Source organism: Mastigoproctus giganteus, chromosome 13 (genome assembly GCF_048544385.1).
Source record: "Mastigoproctus giganteus isolate SK-2022 chromosome 13, ASM4854438v1, whole genome shotgun sequence".
Lineage (NCBI taxonomy): Eukaryota > Metazoa > Arthropoda > Arachnida > Uropygi > Thelyphonidae > Mastigoproctus > Mastigoproctus giganteus.
Window position 1 is genome coordinate 8,074,921 of NC_143587.1, and position 22,645 is coordinate 8,097,565.

The 22,645-nt window shown below is 36.8% G+C and overlaps 1 protein-coding gene across 1 annotated transcript in view; it reads left to right on the forward strand.

Annotated features, from left to right (window-relative positions):
- Set2 (SET domain containing 2) overlaps nt 1-22,645 on the forward strand; it is a 434,699-nt gene that overhangs the window by 180,232 nt on the left and 231,822 nt on the right. The window contains exons 7-8 of the mRNA XM_090387799.1: nt 16,046-16,143; nt 19,353-19,506. Coding sequence (XP_090243925.1) covers nt 16,046-16,143; nt 19,353-19,506 — 252 coding nt within the window. The remainder of the gene's footprint in view (nt 1-16,045; nt 16,144-19,352; nt 19,507-22,645) is intronic.

Here is a 22,645-nt window from a genome sequence, read left to right on the forward strand (position 1 = left end):
TAATGCTTTGCATTATGAACAAACACTATTTCCAAACTTTATAGCATTTTTGAGCAGAAAATAATTGTCTTCATAGTGGGGGGGGGGGGTTGGAACCTTTCTCATCACTGGTCCAATGTGCCAATGCCAACACTACAGGATTTGATGGAAGTGTTTCAACAGCTTTGCAATAGAAAGCACATGGAAGTAGCAATCCCTATTAACCTAAGACAGGCAATTTGAGTGTTTTGTACAACCGCACTTAGTTTGCCTGCTGCCACCTATTTAGAGAACCCATTCCGTGGCCCCGGGTGCCAAGCGTTATAGTGATCAAGCGATTCCCTGAGTGATTTCTAGAGCGTTTTTGTCAAAGCTACAGTTATATTCATTTGTAAAAGTTTTCTTACGTTCCCATTAATTATTTGTTAACTTAGTATTACGAATTGTAACTAAGTTACAGGAAGGAAATTCACCTTTCTTTTTTTCTCTTTAAACTAACGCATTAACCCTTATACCGCTTGGTCACTCTAGCGGCACTGCTCCTGCCTCCCCGTGGCGGGGCCGGTAACCTGGGAGAAGAAATCCACTCTCCCGGGGCTGAAAGGAGCAAAGATGGAAAACAGTTCTTTTCCACCTTTAGAGCCATCGAGCTCAAGACTAGAAAATGATACCGAAAATGACTACACTCAACCAAAGAGGTTGAAAACAACCCCACAAGAGGAAATACCAGCATTCCTCATACTACACTCTCTATCAGAGTTGCCTCTGAGTAAACTGTCCCCATTCCTTGTCCAAAAATGCATCGAGTCTGCTGCAGGTTCACCAAAAACAGTAAAGCGGCTCCAGTCAGGGGATCTTCTTGTAGAGACAATGAAATCCCAGCATTCCAAAAAATTATTAAACATGACTACTTTTGGCGGACAACCAATAAAAGTTACTCCCCATGCCACCTTAAACTCCTCGAAGGGAGTAATCGCAGAATGGGACTTGTTAAGCTGTATCAGAGGAGGAGATAGTTCAAGAGCTAAGTAAACAAAAAGTCATACAAGCAAGGAGAATTACGACTCGGAAAGATGGTGTTCTTGTTCCCACTAGGAGCATAATTCTTACTTTCAGCTCTCCCATCCTACCATCATCTGTTAAAGCAGGCTATCTCCATTGCCGTGTCCGTCCTTACATCCCAAACCCACTCAGGTGTTACAAGTGCCAAAGATATGGACACTCCCAAACTGCATGTCGAGGTGAGTCAGTATGTCCAATTTGTGGATCGAAGGAGCACAATCAAACTGAATGCACTGCTACGACTTCTGTTTGCCCAAACTGTAAGGGTGATCACCCAGCTTTTTCCAAAAGTTGCAAACTTTGGAAGCAAGGAAAAAAAATCCAGAGATATAAAATTGAGAATAAAGTGACATATCCAGAGGCGAGAAGGCAAATACTAAAAACAGATACAAAACGTACATATGCAACGGCTGCTAAACAATTTCAGTCAACAGGTACACAAACAGATGTTGCCGTTCCCCCAAATATGTCTATCGCTAATTGGGCACGCTCCATGCTCTCTGCCCCCAAACAATGTCCTTCGCAACAAAAAATTGAACAAGCCAGTAATACCCCAATTACCATTCCAGCTAATGTAAACCCAACAGCAAAACAAAAAGTGACAGAAACCATGGTACTGAAACCACCAAATTCAACCAGAATGGATATTGACCAGCACAATGACCCAGAAGATGCCATATTAGAACTTCATGCGACTGATGAGATGGACGTAACACGTCCCTACTTTCCAAAGAAAGACAAAGGAAAATCGGATCGATGCAAACAAGTCACAACTAAAAAGCAGTCAGAAACAAAAACAACCAACAAAACCGCCTAATGGAAACAATTCTTCAGTGGAATTGTAGAGGGTTTCGCAGTACAAAAGATGATATATGCGATCTCATCCACCGTTATGATCCAGCAGGCATATCCCTACAGGAAACTTATTTAAATTCACAAGTGTGTCCTAGTATAAAAAATTACTCTATCTTTAGAAGAGATAGAAATATCGACTCTCCAGCCCGTGGAGGAGTGGCGGTTCTTATAAGAAACAACGTACCCTCCAAACATATTGCTCTTCAGACTCCTTTTGAAGTAGTGGCAGTGCGCATTGAAATTGGCATCACTCTTACAATAGCATCTATATATATTCCTCCTAATTTCTCATTTTCTTCAGATGACCTAGAAAAACTAATAGAACAGCTACCGTCTCCTTTCTGCTTACTTGGAGACTTTAATGCTCATAATTCGATGTGGGGATCTCCAACAATTGACAAGAGAGGCAAGTTAATAGAATCCCTTCTGGACTCTTATCAACTTACCCTTCTGAACACTGGTGAACCTACCTATATTCATTTTTCGACAGGATCCATGAGTGCAATAGACCTGTCAATCTGTTCTCCTTCCTTATATACTATTATGGAGTGGTCGGTTCTTGAAAATCCACTAAACAGTGATCACCTTCCGATTCTCTGCAAGCACGGGCAAACTCTCCTTCACTACGTCGCTCCACTTGGAAATTTCGTAGGGCAGGCTGGTATGAATATGCAACCCACGTGCAGTTAGACAATAAAATAATTCAATCTCAACCCATAGACAATGTCACAGAACATGTAACTAAACAAATATTACAAGCTGCTACCTCCGCAATACCAAAATCTTTCCCGGGGAAACGGAAACATAGTAATTACTGGTGGAATCAAGATTGCACACAAGCCAAACAGTACAAAAATAGAGCTTGGAACTTATTTCGTAAATTTCCCACAACTACCAATCTAATTAACTTCAAAAGACTCAAAGCTCAGTTCCGCCAAATAAGACGAAAAGCAAAGAAAGATGCCTGGATTAGCTTTTCCTCGAGCATAAACAAGGATACAGACAGTAGAATTATCTGGAGAAAAATACAAACACTAAATGGCAAATACATTCAGTCCCCAGCCACAATACTAAACTGGGAAGGGAAAGAGTTGTCATCCCCGGGAGAAATAGCAAATGCCTTAGCGGAATCATTCGCTAGCATATCAGCAATAGCCTCCTACAAACCAACCTTTCAGCAAATTAAAAAAACTGCAGAGCAGCATAAGATTAATTTTTCCACGAGAATTTCACATCCATATAACCAGCCATTCACATTAACAGAACTTTTTGGAGCGCTCAATAAAACATCAAATAGCGCTGCTGGTCCAGATGGGATCTACTATATAATGTTAAAACAACTGAACGACAGAGCAAAAAGATCATTGTTAAACTATTACAACCGAATATTCTTAGAAAATGCTTACCCAGTTTCCTGGTGTCACTCAATAGTTCTAGCCTTCCCAAAGCCCGGAAAGGATCGTTCCTTTCCACATAACTATAGGCCAATTTCACTGACCAATTGTTTAGGCAAAGTCCTGGAAAAAATGGTTCACAGGCGGTTAATCTGGTTCCTGGAAACTAACAACTTGCTAAATAGTAATCAGTACGGTTTTCGGAAAAACCGTTCCACCTTAGACATAATGATAAAAGCAGAGTCAAATATACGTAATGCCTTCATAAGGGGACAGCATCTGGTGATGATTAATCTAGATATTCAGAAAGCCTTTGATACCACCTGGCGGTATGGTGTTCTTAAAGATCTAACTCTTTTGGCTTGAGAGGTCATCTACCCCATAGAACTTTTCAGGTCAGATACATGAATAATTTATCCAAAACATTTGAACAAGAGGAAGGTGTACCACAGGGTTCCATTCTGAGTCCAACATTATTTGCAATAAGAATCACCAACATGACAAGGGATGTACCAAATACAGTACAATCGTACATGTTTGCTGATGACCTCATTATCTCTACTCAATCCCAGACTATGAACACCATCGAAAGGCAACTTCAAATTGCTATAGCTAGAATAGAATCATGGGCATTGCGGAATGGTTATTCTCTAGCAGAAAAGAAGTCCACTGCTATTCATTTCTGTAAAAAACGGAAACTACATCCGGATCCAGAAATATTTTTAAACAACAGCCTGATTCCAGTCACTAACAATTTCCGTCTGTTGGGGTTAAATCTAGATAATAAACTTAATTTTGCTTCCCATATGGTGTACCTCTGGAATACTTGTCTTAAAAAACTGAATATCCTAAGAGCTGTCTCCGCTATGTCCTGGGGTGCTGACAGAAGCTCTCTCCTACATCTTTATAGAGCTTTAATAAGATCGCGCTTGGATTATGGAGCACCTGTCTACGACTCTGCCAGGAAAAGTTCTCTATTACGTCTGAACACCATCCAGCATAGTGCCCTTAGAATAGCTGTTGGAGCCTTCAGAACATCTCCGGTTCACAGCCTGTATATTGAGGCAAACGAATCCCCTCTGCATCTCAGGAGAAAAATGTTATTGTTAAATTATGCATCAAAGATTGGAAGTACTCCAGCCCACCCCAGCTGGCAGTATCTGTTTAATCCTCAACACACCCTGCTATATCACAATAAACCTAATGAAAACCGCCCTGCAGGGATTCGACTGCAAGAACTCATGATCAGTTGGAAAATTAACTTTAAGAATATATTCCAAGACCTTGCTACTCCTGAACCTCCCTGGACTGAATTCATACCTCTCTGTGACAATTTCTTTTCAAGATGGGGAAAATCCTCCCTGGCAAATACCAACTTTCAACAGCTACATAAATTGCATTCCTTGGAAAACTCAGAGAAAGTTCATATCTATACCGACGGCTCCAAAACAGATACGGCTGTTGGTGCAGCAGCAGTTTCCACCACTTTCTTAACAGCTGCCTCTCTTCCCACTGAATGCAGTATCTATACTGCAGAATTATTTGCAATAAAACTGGCTCTAGATAACATAAACAAATATCATATTAAACAATCTCTGATATATACAGACTCTTTAAGTCCAATCAGTGCCTTTCAATCTACCTTTCCTCCCTCTCATCCCGTTCTTAAAGAGATCCGGTCTAAATTATTTTACCATCAAACAGCCAACTACAAGGTTATCTTCTGCTGGATTCCTGGCCACGTCGGCATCCAAGGTAATGATCGTGCGGATGAGGCTGCTAAACATCCCGACTCTGGATCTTACAGTCAACTGAAAGTTCCATACACAGACTACAAATCCATTATTAAAAAAACATGTTGGAAACAATGGTCTCACCTCTGGCAATCTCAAACCAATAATAAACTGTTCCAGATAAAAAAAAGAGCCTCAACTGTGGACATCTAGTTTTAGAAGAAACAGGCGACAAGAAGTAATCCTGGCAAGGCTTCGCATCGGTCATTCACATCCAACTCATCTGCATTTGCTTTTGGGAGAGACGACTCCTCAGTGCTTTTTTTGCCATTCGCACCTAACAATAAAACATATTCTCATTGAATGTCCCCACCTTTCATCTGTCCGAAATTCCAGCTTCAGCTCCCTCTCCAACTTGCAGGAACCCTTAACCTTATCACATATTCTTGTTAAGGAAGCAAATTTCGAGGATCTGTTTAAGTATTTAAAATGCATAAACTTATATAACAGCATCTAATCATAACGTGAAATCAGTGATACCCAAACCATGAACAGGCGCAATATGGCCGCCGACCGGGCTAGCTGGGTGGGTAAAGCGCCTGCCTGGCAACCCAAAGGTCGCGGGTTCGAATCCCGCCTCGGGCTTGGATCAAAGTACTGCAAAAAACCTTGGGAGGTGCACTATGGCCACAGAAGCCGATGCGCCAATAACTACAAAAAAAAAAAAAAAAAAAAAAAAGCAATATGGCCCAAGAGGCCCTTGTGCCAAAAAACCTCAAATACAACAACAACAACAACAACAACCCATTCCGTGTGCCATAATTTTCAGAATGTTAAAAAAAAATCAGCATTCCGACATTCCCAGCATTTCAAAATTTGTAAATAATGGTTGAAAATTTAAAGTTTTTCAGAAGCTAGCTTTTCTGCTGGTTCTCAGATCAGAACTTAAAATTTTATAAAAAGTTTATTCATGTACATTAACTAATGCCAACACATACAAAGAACAAATAAAACTGTGGGCCCTGTCTGTGAACAATAGCAATGCATTTCTGGCACCCATTGGTTGGCTGTTCATGTGTTGCAATGCATTACTGCTAGAGCCATTTTAAAAATTTTAAATGTTTGCTGCCATAAAGGCAGCAAATGTTGTAACTAGCACAGGTATTCGTAGGGCTGAATTCAGCTGCTAAATTCCGAAGCTAGCTTAATCATTGAAGGTTCATCAGTATCTCCACTTTTTGCTCTGACTCTTTTTCAGGCACTACCTTTTCCAGGTGGTGCCTGAAACCCATGACTGAAAAGATACTCAAGCTTTACAATGCCTAGTGTTGAGGCCAACATAGAGTAGATGTTGAATCAACACTTAGACCAACTTAGATAAGATGAAATAATGATCAGTTTGGAGCAGCCAATCATATAAAGTTACATATTAAAATGTTAGTTTAAGTTTATTTAAATGGCAGTTATATTCAATTGTTATACAAATTATCCATAGTCATTATTATCAAATTTTACAACTGTTTCTTTTAGCATTGACAGAGAGGTGTTATAAGCGTGGATTCATCATAGTGCCAATTGATTAAAAACTTTGAAGAACTGAATTTATAATTTATTAGTATTTAGTATTAATAATGGCAAATGATGCAAGAAAACAAGCTTAAACAGCATCCGCCAAAAAAAAATTCACCTATCCATTCCCTCCAATAGTTTGTCTAGTTCTGCCTTGAATTTATTCAACCTATCCACTTTCACAATAACTGATGGCAGTTTGTTTCAGCAATCAATCACCCCATTTGGCTGAAGGCAAACTTCCACACATCTGTTCTGCAATTATCCTTCCTCAATCTGAATTTATGCCCCCTTATGTGAATAGTCTGAGCAAGAAAAAGGATCCGACTAGCATTGAGTTTGCTCAAGCTAATCAAAGCCTTAAACACCCCAATCAGATCACCTCACAGGTGCCAGTCTCCAGATACTGCAGTTTGCATAACTGAAGCCTTTCTTGGCAAGAATACCCTTTTGTTCCCTTCACCAATCTGGTTGCCCTTCTCTACACCATACCAGAACACCATTCCTTCTGTACATCCTTCCTAAAATGAGGCCTCCAGACCTGTATGCAGTACTCAAAATGTGGCCTGACCATAAGGCAATGGTCAGGGATAATCACCTTATCCCTGCTAGCAAAAGTCCTATATTTAATTGATTTATATATTATTATCTAAATTATTCATAAAACTCTTTGTTTTCTAAAAATTCATCCTGTGGATAATAATTTCATTACTGTTTTAATTAATTCAAAAGCATATATAACTTAATTTTAATTATTTTATGAAAGCTGAAGCTTTTCTTGGCTTATATATGGCCATAGTTGTCAAAATTCCTGGTTATTACACTTCTGGTGACAATGTTTTGAGTAGTGTATTCAAGCCTATAGATTTAAAAATAAATTAAACTAGATTTTTTTTTTAATAAAAGAAGAAAATTCTTTCATTTGAATTCATTAATATATTGTTTTATGAGTTGTAATTTAGTGCTAAAAGTATTATGCAGTAATAAGTTAAATTCTTGATTTCCTAACATATCCTTTGAGTTACAACTTGGGCAAAAGGTATGGTCCCATGATCCTCTTAATCTGGCCCTGAGAATATTTTATATATTATTCTGACTATTTTCCTATTCAGAATATTATTTGTTGGGTTTAGGTTACCTCATCTTTCCATATTCTTCTTGGTCTTCCTTTACTTCGTATTTCTTATGGGTCTCCAGTTCTTTAATATTTTTGCCTACCTGTTATTTTCCATCCTGCCTATATGTTTTTCCCATTTCCCCCCCCTTATTATATATTCATTAGCCAAAACCTTATGACCACCTACCTGTTAGTGTATAGGGCTGCCTTTCACCGTGATAACTGCCTGCACCGCTGTAATCAACTCCACGAGATTGCAGGAGTCTTCAGGTATCTTGGACCAGTTGGACAGAAGGCTGTCCTGGAGTTTGGCACTGGCATGGACTGGTGAATATCACATTCCACCACAACCCCGCCATTGTTCATTTGGATTGATGTTGTGGAAATTTGGCAACCAGGGGAGTAGAGGAAATGCTTGGACATGATCCTCAAACCATTCCTGCATAATGTGGGCCTTATGACATGGTGCATTGTTTTCTTGAACGAGTCCAGTGCCATCTGGATACATGGTCACAATGTTGGCAAAAACTTGCGCCAAAACAATGTCGAGTTAGGACCTGGTAGTGAGGGTGTGTTCAGTGGGAATGGGGACTCAGTGATGTCCATGAAAACACCCCCAAACCACGATATGTATCACTGCTTCCAGCTTCTTTTTGTCCAGCTGTGCAGTCTGGTTGCTACTGTTGACTTGTTTGCTGTTGAATATGCACAGCTATCAGCATAATGGAGCTGGAAGCTTGATTCCTCAGACCAGTTGTTCAGTTTTAATGAATGGTGCTCCCATGCCCACTCCAAGTGGAGGTGATTTTTGGTCATTATGTGCACATGAGCAGGTTACGTGCTGTATAGGCCTATCCACAAGTGTTTGCTGGATGGAATGCTTGGAAACATTACTCTGTGTTTTGTTTTTTTGTTTGTTATTTGGTTTTTAGGAGCATTAGCAACTAAGGCCATATTGCGCCGGGATATGCGGTGGTCATTCCCTGACCTTTCTGCATCCTCCGTATTTGGTGGTGACGGGCTCGAACCCCGGTCTAATCAAGAAACGTGTGCTACGTACTGCTGCTCCTTCCCACCTGGCTACGGAGGTGCCATTACTCTGTGTGCCCTGGCTGTAGACTGCCATTAATTGAGGAATTGTGAGCCATCTGTTGTCATGTGCTGTCTGGGACAACAGATTGTCCCAGAGACGGCACATGCGAACCACCACCGACTGTCAGCCAGGATGGTCATCTCGTCCTGGCATGTTGGGTGGCTGTGTGTCCTTCATTCTGCCACATCTTCACTTGAACAGCTGACTGTGCTTGCAATTGCTGAGTGCTGGCCCCACCTCCTAGCATCACAAATCATCCCCCTTTTAAACTGTCAAGTTCTTGCCTTTTCCCTTTCAGTGTGTACTGATGAACTGACACACACTATCCATGCTGCACTAGTCAGTGATGTCACCTCTAGGTGCATAAAAAAAAACAAAAAAACCTGTATATTCACTCTAATAATTTGTATAATTCTTCCTTAAATTTATTCAATCTACTGACTTCACAACACCAGGTGGAAGTTTGTTTAATAAATCATTTACTCTGGCTGAAAGCTAAGCTAATTTTCACACATCTATCCCATAACCATCCTTTTTTTTTTTTTTTTTTTTTTTTCAATTTAAATTTATCTCCTTATTTGCAGGTGCCTTCCAGTGGCTGCAGTTTGCAGAATTGAGGTCTTACTTGGTAAGAATATCCTTTTGTGCCCCTGAATAATTTTGTTGCTCATCTCTGCACCTGTTCCAACAGATTTGCAGTCTCTGCCTTGTGGCTTCCAAACCTTTATGCAGTCTACCATTGCCTTATACAACAAGATAATCACCTTCCTGTTCTCTGTTAGAAAAATTCCTGTGTATCATTGATAAAACCCCACAAGTTGCCCAATCAGCCTTCCACTCAGAGAAGTTTATATTGGACTGTGCAATTACCCTATGCCTTTTTCCTTCCCTAAGTGTGGTAACCCCTAATTGGTATGTTCTGGGATTATTGCATTTATCATTCAGCATTATCATTCAGTGATAAACTTCAATTGCCACTCCTCAGCCCAACTGCCTTTCTGTCTTGTTGTTTTAGCATACCTTGATTCCTGTCACAAATCCAGCAGTGCTTGTGCTCCAAAAAGGCACACGTTACCCGACAATGTGGCCATATTAATTTTTTTTTCTTGAGGGGGAAAAAAAAAGTTTTTAGTTTTTTTAAATTCTGATTGTAGTATACATATATTAGCATTAGCAAGGGCCCATGATGCAAGAAAGCAAGCTTGTATAGCATCAGCCAAAAAAAAAAAAAAAAAAAAAACCACACATATCCCTTCTCATTTCACCCATCTGCTCCAAATGTTTGTCTAGTTCTGCCTTGAATCTGTTTAAGCTATCAACTTCTACAACAGATGGAAGTTTGTTCCAGCAATCAACCACCCACTGGCTAAAGGCAAATTTCCGCACATCTATCCTACAAGTGTCTTTCCTCAATTTGAATTTATGCCCTCTCGGCGATTATTCTGAGCAAGAGGAAGAATCCCATCAGCATTGAGCATGCTCAAACCATTCAAAGCTTTATACACCTCAATCAGATCATCTCGCAGGTGCCTAATCTGGAGACTTAGGCACCTGCGAGGTGATATTCTTCTGACAATAACAGTTTTGAGATTAAAGTAAACACCGAGTGACTGAGTAATGTAAGTGGTAAACAGATGATTCCTGAATCATCTGTTTACCACTTACAAACAACAGATGCAAGCACTACAAACAACAGATGCTGGCATTACTTTGAGTGATGATTCTTCACAGATGAAATCCATTTACTAAAAAGCAGTGCCTACTTGTTTCGGCACTTTTCAAAGATAAAAGGGAGCAAATGTATTAAATAGTTCATATTGTTAGATATGCTTGAAAATTGGAGATAGATTTCCAAGGCTGCTTATAAAATTCCAGTTACCCTTCCTGAAGTTGTATGTAGATTTACAAATAGATGATGAGTTGGAATGTTTGATAGAAGAGTGAACCCAAAAAAATAAGAGGGTTGTGATCAGACTGAAAGGGTGGAGTATCTTGTCTTACAACAATATCAGAAGTAAACAAGAGCTCCATGTAGGATTGTGATTTTGAGTAGAATATGACAGTGATACTCAAGATCAAAACTAGTCATGCCGTTAAAAGGCAATACAGTTGTGTTGAATCTTTGCAGATCTGAGTTCAACTTGTTATTTATTAGTTGTCTGCAACAATAGTAAGATCAGGGAATTGAATGTCTGGAAATACGGTATTGAGTAATCAATGAAGTTGATGTACATTGATTGAAGTAAGTGAAGGTAGTAAATATGCAACATGAGCATCTTCTATCTCCCAATTTGAAGAATGCAGTAAAATGCCTCAAGATTATTTAAGTATTAATTCAGATTGAATTCATATGATTCTCTTAGAATCAATTAGGGCAATGCTGCCAACCACCACTACAGGGACCTTTTTTAGCTAGACATTCCAAGCAAATAAACACAACAGGACAGGACCTATATAGGAAAATATGAGGGGGGCCGGGCAGTACTATACATAAAAAGCCATGAGACAATGCTAAGATTAATGTCAAACAAGAACATTGTTAAATATGATTTTGTGCTGCTGTGTTGCCATGTTTTTAATATGTCATGACATTACTGATGAACTGGGACAGCATTCTAGTACTCTCTGTTCCATTGCAAGAACTGACCACTTATGTTTTTCTCTATATCTCCTCATCACTTTGATGGTTACATCAACATAGATAAATGTGTTTTGTTTTGTTTTTTTAATTTTTTTATTTTATGTTGCTATGATCACTGTTAGCAGACTTGGTTTCTTACATTATAATGACTACTTTTAGCCAAATCTTATCTGAAGGAGTACAGGTGGCTGTACCGAATCATCTATACTCCTGACTCTCCACGCTCGTGTAGGAGTGTGGAGAGTCACAAATATAAATGGTTATGGTACTGCTCGTTGTTTGATTTCTTTTGCCACAAGCAATCAGCATCCATTTATCGAATTCCAAACTCACTGAACCAAACAATGAGCCCTTATTTATCCTTTCTGCTTCTGTTTTCTGGAACAGCTTTCCTTCATGTATTTCCCTAAAATTACAGTCTACAAAAATTCAAGTTTAATGTCAAGAAATATACTCTGTCTTTTCAGCCTTCAGTCCATACATGGTACCAAGTACATACTATAGGCTTTAATACTGTTTGTGTTTGGGGTTTTCATGGGTGGGAGGATCTGTTTCCGTTGTTTTCCTGAGAAAATTAAGTAAGTTCTCATTATGTGTTTAAAATAGAAGACTTGATATGCTCTTGTTCCACTATCACACAAATTACATTAGCCAACATGATCTTTACCTCCAAGAACTTAAATGCTGTTTTTAACCGATTTTTATGAGTAGATTTCAGAAATCACCATGATAGTTTCTCATCTCATCACAGTTATTAAATATAGAGGGAGGTACATTTCACCAAAGTGTCAATTTTGCATAATCTAGCCAGTAATGTTAAAAAAAAAAAAAAAAAAGTAAACTGCAGCCATTATCAACTCGCTGCAAGATGGAAGCCTTCTCAACAATTCATGTTGAGGGAAGAGGACCATAATCTGCCATGCTGGCCCAGTGTGGTTTGGCAGATCAACCATATTTAGCAGTCAGGGGCTTGAACCTTGGTCTACTCAAGGAGCATGTGCTACTGCACTCCCACTCCTGACCACTCGACTACGGAGGCACCAGTAATGTATGACATACTGATTTATTTTAACAGATATAAGCTAATTCTCTTAATTCCAGTAATCAATTCTGGCCTCTGTTTTCTTGTGATAAACATAATCAGACTTCTGACTATGGTTCTTAGGTTCAAATCCCAATGCAACAATTTAAAATTTGAAGAAAGCACACAGCTTTATTGGTGAGGATTTTTGTGGGCTGTGCCAAGGTTTTCCAAGTATTAACTGATAGTGACGTGTTCTCAGGGTTGTAAATCTATCCTCCAAACATAAACAGCCCCTCAAGAGTAGGAGGGCCACACCCTCCTACTCTAGAGGGCCCTCCTACCACTTCACAAGATGTCGACTATTAGCCAGTACGTTCATGTAGTGAGGTACATTTAATCAAAAAGATGAGTTGAATGATTTGGTTTGAGACTTAATTTGCTGAAAGAACAAGCTGAATTGTTAGGTTTTAGGTTACAGCAGTGGAATATGCAGCAGGAACAAAGTTTTCAGTGTTTTGAAAAAGACATGAAAAGTTTTCAAAATATTTTGCTACAGAGGACAGCACGTGTTTTTGCATTATTGGACTTCTGAAAGACTAGGTGTCGTGCATAAGTCAGATGAATGGTGTTTATTCATAGATGCCTCAAAATTAAGTTTAAAAGCAGTTTTGCTTCATAATGGCAACAAATTTCCATCAGTTCCTGTGTTTCATTCAGTTCGATTTAAAGAAAGCCATGAAAGCATGTCTAAGGTTCTACATGCTATAAAATACAAAGATTATGGTTGGAACATATGCAGTGACCTTAAGGTAATTGGTTAGCAGGGGGGGGGGGTTTCACAAAATATTGTCATCTTTTGTGTTTGTAGGACAGCCGTGCGACAGAAGAACATTATGTTGTGCAACACTGACAAGCAGGACGAGTTCATATCAGGACAATGTAATGTAATGTAAAATGTATTCCTTTAGTGCAGTCAAAGAAGGTTCTTGAAAAATTTTGTGAAGGGATTAGATAAAGGATGTAACAGATTCGCGTACTTGAGAAGGTTTCCTAATTTATCAATGCCAAACTTAAGGAAGAAATTTTCATAGGACCCCAAATTAGGAAATTCCTGAAAGACCTTTTGGCAGCTTGGCGATCATTTAAGATGGTAGTAGTAGTAGTACATGGTTTTTTGGGTAATAGGAAAGAAGGAAACTATGAAATGATGTCTAATTTACTCGAGCGCTAAAAAAAACATGGGCTGTCAAATGTCGTTGAAAATTCATTTTCTTCATTCCCATCTCAAATTTTTCCTCAAAAAATCTGGGAGATGTGAATGAAGAACAAGGGGAGCAGTTTCATCAAGATATTTCCATGATGGAAAAATGGTACCAAGGTTGCTGGGATCCTGTAATGATGATGGGTTACTGCTGGTTCCTTGTGAGAGAGAGAAAGTAAGCAGGAATACAAGAGAAAATCCATTAGTAACAAACATTTTTAAAGAAAATTACAGGTATGTTCATTATATATTACTGAAATATTTCGCAATGATTTATGTTATTTTTTCCTAAGTTAAATGAGTTATAGAGAACATATAATATTTTTTTACACTTGTATTACAAACTTGAATTATTTGCATATATGCCTTTATTTTAACATTAAACATTGGTACATCTTTTGATGTAGACATGATAAAGACTTTTTATGGTGATTTTTGGAATCAGGGCATTTATTTCCTCCAGAGTTGCATATTTTCATTGAGGAGGTATGACAAAAAATATTTTTTATTGGCTAGTGTTATTAGTCTCATAAAGTTTTGCATCAAAAATCCTGTTGCAACAAAATTGCATTACCGTGAAGGTTCATATACTCCTATAGATCTGTCACCTGCTGCCTACAACTATGCAGCCAGTATTGGGGCTACATTGTTGATTCTAAAGCTACAAGATACTTCAGTCTAGCTATTTAAATCCATCTGATGATAATCTTTTTTTTTATTTTAAATATTTATTTATTTTTTTATTTGGTAGTTGTTGGCGCATCGGTTTCTGTGGCCATAATGAACCTCCCAAGGTTTTTGCAGTACTTTGATCCAAGCCCGAGGCGGGATTCGAACCCGCGACCTTTGGGTTGCCAGGCAGGCACTTTACCCACCCGGCTAGCCCAGTCGACTGATGGTAATCTAAATCTCTTCAAAATCATAAAGTGGTTTTTAACACACCAGCGAAGCTAACTACAAGAAGGATCACAGATCTGGAATGTCTTATCTGGGGTGTCTTTGTTATTCTAATTTGCTGTTCACCATCAGACCTACATCTCATTCTAAGAGCTAGTGGACTCCTACACTTAGTGTATCCCTATTGGGGAAATGGGACCTTCATAAGAAGTGAAAACTGTGAGAAGACCTTGAGGACAGGATTGCATTTTCAGTTTTAAGAGCAACCTTCAATTATTGAAACCTGATGGTTCCAGTCTCCTTTATGATTCTAACATAGCTGACCTTATTAATCACTTTTTCATTGACATCACATAGATTCTCCTTTCATGGCCATGGAAGTCTATTTCCATTCCTTTGCTTCTCTTCATTCTGTTAATACTTTTTACATTTCAGAACATCATTCCTTAATGCCCTTTCAAGTTCTCTGACCATGTGTGAGGATGGAATCTCTGAATATCATGAATACTATTAATTCCTCCTTTGAAAGCTTAAGTGCATTCATTCATTCATTCATTCATTAATTCTTGAACTTCTTAATATTTACAACCAGATTCTTGAAGAGCATTACTTTTCTACCAAGTTAATGACAGTAGTCTCAGTTTTCAGACAACTCAAGAAAGCCATCTTTCCTCTGATGGTTTTCATATCCTTCAGAATCAGCTAATACACTAAGCCCAAATACACTATGCTATTCCCAGACAATGTTATAAAGCTGAAGACCCTTTAAACTCTCTTCTTTGACTATGGCATTTAACGTGTGCTTGGTTTTATTCCATTTGTTTCAAACTTTTCTTTCTTTGCATCACTTTCTAGAAAAGTGAACTGCATTGCATTCCATTTTTCCACAAGAAAACATGACTGTTGCTAGTTAATCCGGTGCTTGCTACATAAGATCACTGCATGTACTATTAGTCTTTCTCTCAACAATGCAGCAAGCACAGCCATGATTCACATAAGATTTAAAGAAGTACAAAAATCACCTCTGAATATTTTTTAAATGGTTGCTTTCTAAACACCAACTAGGTAAAATTTTGAATCTATTAAACCAAATAATGACAAATGTACTTTTGTATTAACATTTCAGTTAAGGGATGTCACCGCAATTGGCAACCATTACTTCATGCTTAGTCATTTTGATGGCATTGAAATTATACTTTTTATTTAAATGCAACTGTTCTTAAGGTATCTGATTAATTCATTTTGAGAAGAAATATGAGACTTGTTACAACTATTGTAATATAAAGTTAGTGTATTCTGTTAATTCTTAGAAGGAAATAATATCTTTTTGGTAAAAAATAGGAACTTTTTTTGGCTTGTATAGTTTATACAATGTTTATTATTATTATTTTTTTTTATTTTTTTCTGCCTCTCCCCACAGTGGACAGTAAATGGAGAGTTGAGAATTGGGTTCTTTACAAGGTGTTATGTAAAAGGTGGAGAAGAGTTAACGTTTGATTATCAATTTCAGCGTTATGGGTAAGATTTCTTACAAACTATAAAGTGAAATTTTATAGTTATTGCAGTAACTCTGAATATCTAGTATTTAATTTTATTTGATATTTTTTAAATTGCTTGCAGTCTTTTTCCTAATAGTTTAGGCTCTATCTAATTATTTATTTATTTACATCTGGACTTTTTTATTCTAAGATTTTCTGAAATTATGCATTTTGTTATTCGGATAAATACCTTACTGTGAAAAATTACTTTCTTCTACATCAGTTTTATGTTCTGAAAATAGCAGGTGACATTTTTATTCACTCATTCTAAGTTTTTTATATGTATTTTAAAACATTGTTTTTTCAATGGTTTGTGTACTCTAAGAGAAGAAACAATGAATATTTAGTAATAAAATTCAGTTTTAAATTTGTTAAAGCATTTTAAAATTGTATATTCTTATAGAAAGGAAACCTCAGACTTTTTTTGCACCAGCCAGATAACAATAAAAATAAATAAATAAAAATTCAGAACTACCTTCTTGTGTGGGTAACTGTTCAGCTATACACAGAGGTAACTTATTCCAGTAATTAACAGTGCAATGTCTTAGCAATTTCCTACAAATCATACAAAATTTTGCTTTCATTCATTTTTCTATTTCTTCTCAGGGCCTAACATCAGCCATGCCTCCTCTGAATCACCAGTTTACCAAGCTATGTGGCCTACATATTTACAGTCTCCTTAAAGTCTCCTTTAGTTTATATCATCAAATAGTTGAGTCTTTTTTTAGTTTCCCATATTTCGACCATTTCAAGAAGCTTGATGTCTTTTTAAACTTATAATTGCTTTATACGGTGAGATTTTGACCTCCTTATTTCTACAAGCAAACGTTCATTAAATCACTGAGAAGACATCATGATCCTTCTGGCCACCCATATTATCACCACTCCCAAATCCCTTTCTTCCTCTACTGTTTTTAATTGAACACCACAAAGTGTATAGCTTATTTTGGGATTGCTGTTTCCTGAGTATATCACCTTGCATTTTTCTGCATTAAATCATAGCTGCCACTTTTCTGACCATCCTTAAAGCCCATCCAAGTTGCCCAGAAGTAGCATTGGACACTGGGCACTGCAGATATTGACATCATGCCCCTCCATCTCTTCAATGATATCATTTAAGAAAATCGAAACAACAGTGGTTCCCAGAAATGATAATTCTAAGCCAATCTGATTGGCAACTATTAATCACAGCCCTCTGCCTCCTACCCTGCAGCCACCCTGAGACTCCTAAAAATCTTGCTTGTGACCCCTAACAAATTCCAGCATATACAATAACCTTATGCAGGACTGAGTTGAATGTTTTATTAAAATCAAAATTATGTCAAAATTACTTCCTACGTCCAGCTCATGAGCAACTGTGTGAAAATAGCTAACAAAATTAAACATTTTCCCTTAACAAAACAATGTTGTGTGTATCCTTCAGAATTCAGTTTCTGTTAAAATGTTTTTCTATTGCACTCTTGATCTTTGCTCCTTGATTTTCCCCTGCTTTGCTCACAGAACTGGTTTTATGTATTGTCAGTATATTGGCACTTCTCCATTCCAAAGGAATTGCTTCCAAGTCCAAAAATTTCCTCATAATCAACCTTAATAGTTAATTGCACTCTCCCATCACCTTTGATAATTACTGAATATATGCCAACAACTACAAGAGCCTTATTTTTTGCCTTTGATTTTAAAAATTTTTTCTAATAATTCTGGAATATCACTAATTTCAATGACAGGAGGACATTTATTCCAAGTTGAAATTACTCTTTGGCAATGCAAACTTCTGCACATCTGTTCTGCAGCCATCCTTTTTCCAATATAAATATATGTTCCTTCATTATCTCAGAAAGCATAAAAATGCTTATCAGCATTTAGTTTACCTAAACTTTTTAAGGCCTTATGCACTGGTCTTCTTGGATTAATGTTATTAGTAAAGTCCTCCCCCTGGACTCATTATTGTTTTCTGTATTTATTAACGGTATTGGTGAAGATGTATCAAATTTAAAGTTTACAGATTTTACAAAAGTTGGTGGTTAATAAGGGAAATCAGAGTATAAAACAAGACCTAAAATATAAAATTAGCCAGATAGTCTGAGAAGTGGCAATTAGGAGGTTTAACCTGAGATATTGGAAACAATCCTGTATGCAGTACCTTGCACATTTTTCAATGTTAAAACTCAATTACTACTTTTCAGCCCATCTGTATGGTATCACACAGGTGGTATGCTATTCTGGGGTTACTCTAGGTAGTGGAGAATGAAAAAGATCCAGGGAGTAATTGCAGACAGGCTGCTAGGATGCCTCATCTTGTTCTGTCAATACAGGATATACAGGAATTTTGCCAGCAAGGACAAGGAGATTGTCCTGTGGAGTGTGCCTTATCAATGGGACAAAAGGGGACTGTCCCATTGTAAAGGCAGTGGTTATGTTTTCATTGTCTGAAAACTAGGTACCTGTGAGGAGACTTAATTGAAAGTGTGTAAGGCCTTAATGGATATAATAACTTAAATGTGGTGGCATCTTAACTCTGGCTTTGGTGACACATAAGAGGACATAAATTTACTTTGAAAAGGGATGGCTACAGAATGAATATGTAAAATTGCAGAAATTTGTTTTGAGAGAGATTGTTGGGAAAAACTGACATGGATATGAGTGTTATCATTTATTATAACAATTTCTGAGTGTAACACATATCCATATATGTGTGGCTGTAGAAGTGGCCAATATGCATGTAGTATAGGCCGAAAAACCCAAAATAATTCATGTGGCAAAACTCTCTCTGCCTAAGATCAGCTAAAACTTGATTGAAGAGGACTTTACAGATTCATTCAGTTATCAACTGGACTTAAACTCAGTCTATTCTAAACAAATGAAATGTGTTGAAACCACTATGCTGTCATGGAGGACTGTGCAGGTGGATACTTTAAATAAATTTAAGAAACAATAATTAGACAAATTATTAGAGGAAATGAACAGATGAGGTTAAGTGTTTTTTTTTTTTTAGATGATGTTGTTTAAGCTTGCTTCCTTGCATCATTGTGCATTACTAATATCACTTCAATTAAGTGGTATTAGTAATGCAACAATCTTGTTTGCCTCTGCACCCATTTAGAGAGGATTGTGTGCAGAGACAGTATTGTCTTTAGCAGCCTTGCACAAATAAAAGATTATCAATCCACTTAAATATTTTTTTCCCTTTAGTAAAGAAGCACAGAAATGCCATTGTGAATCAGAAAATTGCCGAGGATATATTGGCGAGGATAAACAGATTTCTCTCAAGTCATATCGGAGCTTATCTTCTAAAAAACGCAAATTATCTGAGGAAAAGAAAAGAGAAATATTGGAAGATTTGACAGTGAGTATCAGTGACCTTTAAGGTTTATTAAGAATTTATATAATTAGTTTTATTATTATTTTAGTGATATTTGAAGGGTGTTTTTTTAAGTTATGCTTTTTTTGCATTTTACGTTTTCTTTTGTAGATTTTTATTGAGTTGTAACAATCTTTGGCATAGGCTACTAATTCCAAAAAAAAAAAAAAAAAAAAAGTCTCTTTATCTATGTCTGTAGAGAAGAAGTGACAAAATGTTATTCATGTTTAATTTAGAAGGTTGCAATTGAAGTGAACTTGGATCTTATTGAACTTCTCTGACATGAGAGGCACTTTATATAATTTTCTCAGTAGTAATATTTCACTAAATCAAGTTTTATACAAATTTTTGTGAATTATATGCAGTACCTTTCAATGGGTCTTGTAATTTAGTTATTTATTTATTATTTTTTTTATTTAAGAGGCAAGTTCCCAAAATTATGCTTGGTAATACATCTAGTTTTTAATCTAAATCCATTGCTCCTTTAATGCTGTCTTGCTGTGATAAACACTCAAGTTGTGCTTTGGTGACACATAAGAGGACATAAATTTACTTTGAAAAGGGATGGCTACAGAATGAATATGTAAAATTGCAGAAATTTGCTTTGAGAGAGATTGTTGGGATTGCTATCTCTGTTTTTATTTGTTTCCTCATTTTTATCTCCTTCAGATTGTGGGATGTGTCGGCAAAAAAAAAAACATTTTTATGTTATTTGAAAATAAAACTTTTTTCTTCTTCTTTTTTTTTTTTTTTTTTTTTTTTTTATATATAATCAAAAAATCACGCAGCAACAAATTGAAGGATTACTGTAATCAGTTTCTTCCATAACAAAAATCAAAGCTGTGGTCCTGTATGGCTGAATATAAGCTGAAAAATGGATTATATATCTAATGAATGATAAATAAGGATTTCTTCTGGAATAGGAGGTCATTAAGACATTTTAACATAGATGTGGTTTGACACATCTCTGTTAAATCTACTTTTGTTCTGTTCAAAGTAGTGGACTGTTCTTACTGCAGTAGACTGTCGAAATGATGGCACATTGAGATCAGATGTATACATACAGTGCAGATGTCTTGCAGTGCCGAAAAAAGAAAACGGCAAGTCACATGATTACTGCATTTGTTTACCCTCGCCATTTTCAAAATGAATTCTGTCCTGATATCATGGATTATACTGCTGTTACATTTATTTTAAATTAAAAACCTCTCACTATGGCTCCTAAAGTTAATAAACCTCATACAGAGAAGAAATGAAGAACAACATTGAAGCTTAGTGACAAACTTGATATAATCCAAACTATTACATTAGGGTCACCCAGAATGTTAATCATACACCCATGTGTATTATGTCTGTAAACTGCTGTGTTCTCTGCTCGATTTGCCTGTTTTGCTGGACGAAAAAACCCCAGTTTCTGGGGGGAAAGCCTTGCTATCTACACTCAAGACCCACTAACTCAGCCATGGAGTGAAAAAAGCCTATAAAAGTTCCTCGCGTCATCAACAGGATTTGAACCTGGGACTTTTCCACCTAATGTGGGGAGACCGGTGACGTTACTGTGCAGACTAAACTTGATATAATAAAGAAAATAGAACAAGCAGAAGTATATTAATGGCAGAATATAACATTGGATTGTCAACATGTATATGTTTTTTTTATGTGCAGTTAATAAAATTGCATTCTTAATATCTCTATTTCTTATTTGGCCTCATTATTTCTGCATTAAATACATTAAAAATAAAACTTTCTAGATAACAGAAAAATCGAAATAATTTCACCTTGAATCCCCGAAGGTGCCATTATTCTGACAGTCTACTGTATTGTTCAGAAAACAAGCTTCCTTTCTCGGGTGAAAAAGTTTTGTTGTTTGAGCCATTGAATTTTGTAGGAAAACACCCAAAAAATAAGCTTCTAACAATTTCTGTTCAGAAATCAGTCAAATGCATTTGTTGTTACTGGAGTTTTCAGAATAAACATATTCTAGATGAAGAATAAAAAAGTGAATAATAATAAAAGTGAAGTTTAGCAACACTAAACTTTTCAAATCTCAAACTAGGTATTTTTCCCTTCATCCCCTAACCACTCCTGATTGTAGAGATTGTTCAATTTTATCTCCAATAGTTGTCAACAATTTAAAGAGCTACTTCGAAAACTAAATCACATAACTCTTAACCTGAAGTATTATTCTAAGAGACCTATTTTATTTTGAATAAAAATCTTTTAAGAGTATAATTGGAATTATTCAGGTAGTAAGAGTACATTCACTACTCCATGTGATAACATCAGAATGTGTATTGTGGGAAAAATTTTTTTTTACAAGTTTTAAGTAAAATTAATATTATATAAGATAAGATAAAGTTTAGGTGGGGGGAATTAAGCTGATTTTGAAGACCACTTTGACTTCTTCTGGGCCATAGTTGTATAAAGGGGGGAGGGAAGAAATATAGATTGTTAAATCTAAGGGTAGCCAAAATAGGGGACGGGCTGAAAGGTGTCATCATTGCTTTCCTTCTCAGTCTATCTTTGTATGTGTGTGTGTGTTATTTATAACGAATTTAATTCCTTATTAAGGTCAGTATTTTGTTTTGGAACTCTGTTACTTTGAGTTATCAGTGATGGACTCCCAGAAATAAAGCTATACAGAATTATTAATATGTTTAATTAGTCACTCTTATACCATGCGGTGTTATTAATATATATTTTATTTAAGCATAGCCTAAACTAATATATACAATTGGGTAACGTTTCAGGTATCTTGCCGATACCCATCATCAGACTGTTCCCTCAGATCCAAAGAGAATGGGGACAATCAGCAGCACGGTCTGATGATCGGTATAGGCAAGATACCTGAAACGTTACCAAATTGTATATATTAGTTTAGGCTATGCTTAAATAAAATATATATTAATAACTCCACATGGTATAAGAGTGGTTAATTATACATATTAATAATTCTTAATGGATAACAACCATCTAACGTCCTTCCCTAACTATGTTAAAGCTATACAGCATCTCACTTTACATCTCATTCTGAAATAAAAATGATATAACCCATCTAGTAATGTAAGGTGAGGCAATATGTCTGCATTGAACAGTTCAGATTGCCAAGGTTCAAATCATTCAA